This window comes from Pseudophryne corroboree, chromosome 7 (genome assembly GCF_028390025.1).
Source record: "Pseudophryne corroboree isolate aPseCor3 chromosome 7, aPseCor3.hap2, whole genome shotgun sequence".
NCBI classification, from domain to species: Eukaryota; Metazoa; Chordata; class Amphibia; order Anura; family Myobatrachidae; genus Pseudophryne; species Pseudophryne corroboree.
The window spans coordinates 490,382,622-490,387,818 of record NC_086450.1 but is presented as its reverse complement, the minus strand read 5'-3'; the positions used below and the strand labels follow the sequence as shown (position 1 = coordinate 490,387,818).

Below are 5,197 nucleotides of genomic sequence, written 5' to 3'. Positions count from 1 at the left end.
TAGACTGCTTTGAAGCAGGACACCCAATTTTGGTGGTCATTCCGAGTTGTTCGCTCGCTGCCGATTTTCACAGTGCAGCGATCAAGTGAAAAAATTGCAAAAATGTGCACGCGCTAAGTACTTTCACACAAAACTTTGTAGATTTACACAAGCTCGATCGACGTTTTTTCATTGCTCGAGTGATTGTAGTGTGATTGTCAGGAAATGGGTGTTTCTGGATGGAAACTGGCCGTTTTCAGGGAGTGTGCTAAAAAACGCAGGCGTACCAGGTAAAAATGCAGGAGTGGCTGGCCGAACGCAGGGCGTGTTTGTGATGTCAAACCAGAAACTGAACGGACCGAGGTGATCGCAGTCTAGGAGTAGGTCTGGAGCTACTCAGAAACTGCAAGGAATTTTTTAGTAGCAGTTCTGCTAATCTTTCGTTCGCTATTCTGCTAAACTAAGATACACTCCCAGAGGGCGGCGGCTTAGCGTATGCAATGCTGCTAAAAGCAGCTAGCGAGCGAACAACTCGGAATACGGCCCTTTCTCGGGATCATAGAGAACAAAGGGGGTCATTCCGAGATGATCACTCGCTAGCTACTTTTTGCAGCCGTGCAAACGCATAGTCGCCGCCCATGGGTGAGTGTATTTTCGCTTTGCAAGTGTGCAAACGCCTGTGCAGTTTCTGAGTAGGTCTGAACTTACTCAGCCCTTGCGATCACTTCAGCCTGTCTGGTCCCGGAATTGACGTCAGACACCCGCCCTGCAAACGCTTGGACACACCTGCGTTTTTCCAAACACTCCCAGAAAACGGTCAGTTGCCATCCACAAACGCCTTCTTCCTGTCAGTCTACTTGCGATCGGCTGTACGCATGGATTCTTCGTTAAATTCATCGCTCAGCAACGTTCTGCTTTGTACCCGTACGACGCACATGCGCATTGCGGTGCATACGCAGTAGTGACCTGATCGCTGCGCTGCAAAAAATGGCAGCGTGCGATCAGTTCAGAATGACCCCCCATATTGGGATAGATTTATAGGTTAGGCTTAGTGGTCCTTTATTAAACGGTCTTTACTAAAGTAACATTTGAATTTTATTTGGCGGATCAATATTGCGTGAAAAACGTGTATTATTAAAATAAGTATTTTTAAATGATTCATGTAATAAAAGTGAAGGCAGATGTGGGAGAAATAAAATGTAACTTTAATTTGACAATGTAACGTACATATATTACTCTATAGATTGTAAGACCCCCCACATACATTATTGACGCACTGACGCTATTTCCTGTCTGTTATTGCATAATAATTATAATTTATTAATCTGTGTAAAAATAAGTCTGCAGGGCTTATTTGGTTCAATAACAAATATTGGAAGGTAATATAATATATAGTATTTACTATCACCTGACTCTACCATGGAAAAGGAAGTACAATAATGGCCCCACAAATTCTCATCCTAGAGCACCAAGGTTATTAGTGACTTTTCTTACATTAAACTGGGTTATATTATAGGGACAGCAGGTAGCAGGCAGTGACACTGGGCCTACAGCAGCTAATGATGATGTCACAATGCTGCTGATGATGTCACGAAGCTTTGTGATGTCACTGGCTGCTGGCTCAGGGGCTCACGAACCTCATTTCCATTAGTGTATCTTCACCTATTCCAGTGTGAAGCTGCTTTTCTTTGCCCTTGGCAAAATTTTTGTATTGTTTCGACAATATGAGTTCAAAAAAGAGAAAGCGACCAAATAACAACGGGTCCGCTACAAAGGAGCTAGCGGCTCCTAGCAAGAGGAAGAAGGAGGAGGATGGATGTGAGGAGAAAGGAGATGTTTCCAAAATCATAATGTCAGGAGACATTCAGGTGCGTGAGGAGAACCAGTCATCTGAGAAAGCATCAAAGTCTCTTCAAAATAAGAGAAAAAGAGAGTCCTCAGATGAGTCCCCAAATATGAGGAAGGTGAGAAAGACCAGCAGTGGCAGAACTGACAACATGCTTAAGAGAGTGGCCACTAAAAGACCCTTAGACGGGACAGGGGACAGTGGACCATGTAAGAAAAAGAAAGTGGAGGAACATCGTGACAGCCCAGGCGAGGGACCCAGCGTGCCCATCATACCCCAGGCATCTGGACGGAGGGGCATAAAGAGAACTCACACAAGTGAGGAAACTGGCCACAAAAGGAAGAGATCAGCAGGGGCAAGTGTGATATCCGTAGCCAGCACCCCAGAGACATCAGCTGCATCTCACTTTCTGGCCAGTTTGACCTTCCACAGAAAGCTTGGAGAAGGTAGCTTCGGGAAGGTGTTCCTAGCGTCCCATTCCACCAACAAACAGCGTCTGGCAGTGAAAGTAATAGAAAAAAGGAAAGTAGTGAACAGCATTAAGAAAAACTCCATGTGTGTAGAGAAAGAGGTGATGAAAATAACTGGGGAGAGTGCCCTCTTCCCGCACACATATGCTGCCTTCCACACACCAGGCCATGTATTCTTTGTAATGGAGTACCTGAGTGGTGGAGACCTCTGCCAATTAATACGGAGCAGAGGCCCATTTGATGTTCCTACTACCAGATTTTTTGCAGCAGAAATACTCTGTGGGCTGCAGTTCCTGCACACAAGAGGCATTGTCCACAGAGACATTAAGACAGAAAATATACTTCTGGATGCAGCTGGCCATGTGAAAATCGCAGATTTTGGCCTCTCTGTGATGAATGTCCATGGCGATAAGAAAATCTCAGGAAAAACTGGGACTCTGCGTTACATGGCTCCAGAGATTATCTGTAAGTTCCCATATAACTACATGGTAGATCTCTTTTCATTCGGGGTAGTATTATTTGAAATGGCTACTGGAATATACCCCTTTCGTTCTGGCAATATTGCGCTGTCTATCATGCATGATGCTCCATGCTATCCGAGCAATCTCCATCCAGAGATTAGGGACCTCCTTGAAAGACTCTTATGCAAAGACCCAGAGGAGAGACTGAATCGCTGTAGTAACATCACATGTCATCCATTCTTCAAGTCCATAAACTGGGAGAAACTAGAGGCCGGCAGGATAACTCCCCCATTTACCATGTATCCTACTCCAGTGACAATGGCTGAAGCTATACCGGTGGATGACCTGCTCTCACCTACAGAATCTGCAATATCTGCAGAGGATGAGAGCCTGTTCACAGGATTCTCCTTTACCAGTGACATGTGGACAACAATGAACTGCATAAAACAAACTAGCAGCCGCTGCATCATCCTCTAGGCAGAAGTATCACCAGCTGCCTCCTCATCCTGGCAGCAGCACCACCAGCTGCCTCCTCCTCCCGGCACAAGCACCACCAGCTGCTTCCTCATCCCGGCAGCAGCACCACCAGCTGCCGCCTGCTCCCGGTAGAAGCACCACCTGCTGCCTCTTCAACCTGGCAGTAGCAATACCAGCTGCCGCCTGCTCCCGGTAGAAGCACCACCTGCTGCCTAAATGCATATAGGCCAGGTGAGGGACTTGCAGGATATTGGGGTCCCTTGACGTGGGCTGCAAGCTTAAATATTTTGATCAAAACATGATAAAAACCCCTATAATTTGTTTGCTATATGCACACAGATTTGCAGTATATTATTGTTACAGCCCACATAAAATGTCTTTCAGTTTTATATAAATATATGGCATTAATACTGCCACGCAGCTGGTACCATGTACAATATGGGTAACACCGAGTGTGGGCATATTTATTTTCTTTTTTGTTTGAAAATATTTTGCCTAGTGCTATCATGTCAGCTTACAATTAAGGCTATGATAGGACTAATTAGGTGCGGCTCACACGCCAGCTCTGTATAGATGTACCCCTCTGTAGCTAGGAGGGGAGTACATGTAACTGCAATGTAATGGTGAGCTGAGCATATAGGCTAGTGTAGAGACTAGCAGAATGGTTGGGGCCCCTGACGTGGGCTGCAAGCTTAAATGTTTTGATCAAAATATGACAAAATTCCCAATGTTTTATTTGCTACATACACACAGGTTTACAGTAGATTATTGTTACAGCCGACAGCAAATGTTTTTCTACCTCCTCCTAATGCCAGTAACATTACACACAGCACAGCAGCCTGGCATACACATATACACACAGTGGCCTGACACACAGCGGCCTAACACACACATACGCACAGCGGCCTGAGACACACGCATATATGCACAGCAGCCTGACACACACACATATACACACAGTGGCCTGGCACACACACACACAGCGGCTGACTTACACACATATATGCACACATCTACACACAGTGGCCTGACACACACACATATATGCACAGCTGCCTGACACACACACACATATACGCACAGCGGCCTGGCACTCACACACATATACGCACAGTGGCCTGGCACACACATGCACAGCGGCTGACTTACACACATATATGCACAGTGGCCTGACACATACATGCACACATCTACACACAGTGGCCTGACACACACACACATATATGCACAGTGGCCTGGTACCCACACACACAGCGGCTGACTTACACAAATATACGCACAGCGGCCTGGCACCCCCACGCACATTGGCTGTCACACACACATATACGCACATCGGCCTGAGACACACACATATACGCACATCGTGTTAAATTAGCAAAAACGCCTATTCAACTGTTCAACTCCTTGAGAGCCATAGCCCGTGGAACTGGGAGTACAATTTTCTTGGATAATCTGGACACTGACGGGTCCACTGTGGGTGGAGTTTCCCACAGTTGCCATTTCTCAGACGGAAAAGGATATGTGGTAAGTAGTCTCTTTGTTTCCTGAAACTTTGCATCTGGATTCTTCCAGGCTTCAGCGAACTGGGTATCCAACTCACGTGTAATAGGACAAGTGGCTGAAGTCTTCAGCTTCAGTCTAAAGAATGAAGGTTGGGTCGTTGCAGGATCCGAATCAGGAATCTATAGGACCTCCCGTAGCGCCAGTATGAGCGCGTCAACCCCGTGAGGACCGGTGTCGTCCTCCTGAGGCGTGTTTTTCTCAGGCTCCTGCACAAATTCATCCTCCACCAGCTGCGGCATATCACTGTCAGAGTCGTATGACTGTAACACATTGATGTTTCTTAGGCACCGGCTGAGAAACACAAGCTAAAGTTTGATTGGCAGATGTCATTGCCGATGCTAAACCTTTCGACCGGCCTTGCTAGGGTCTGAGCCGAGGCGGGTTCAGAAGCCTGAAGTGTG

At 46.5% G+C, this 5,197-nt stretch overlaps 1 protein-coding gene across 1 annotated transcript; it reads left to right on the top strand.

Annotated features, from left to right (window-relative positions):
• Nucleotides 1-1,703: 1,703 nt before the first annotated feature.
• On the top strand, nt 1,704-3,233 carry LOC134944421 (protein kinase C theta type-like). Its single transcript, XM_063933000.1, has one exon. The coding sequence runs from the start codon at nt 1,704-1,706 to the stop codon at nt 3,231-3,233; it is 1,530 nt and encodes a 509-aa protein (XP_063789070.1).
• The last annotated feature ends 1,964 nt before the right edge of the window (nt 3,234-5,197 follow it).

Excerpts from the sequence above, each read along its gene's own strand:
- LOC134944421 (XM_063933000.1), top strand. The coding sequence starts at position 1,704 with ATGAGTTCAAAAAAGAGAAAGCGACCAAATAACAACGGGTCCGCTACA.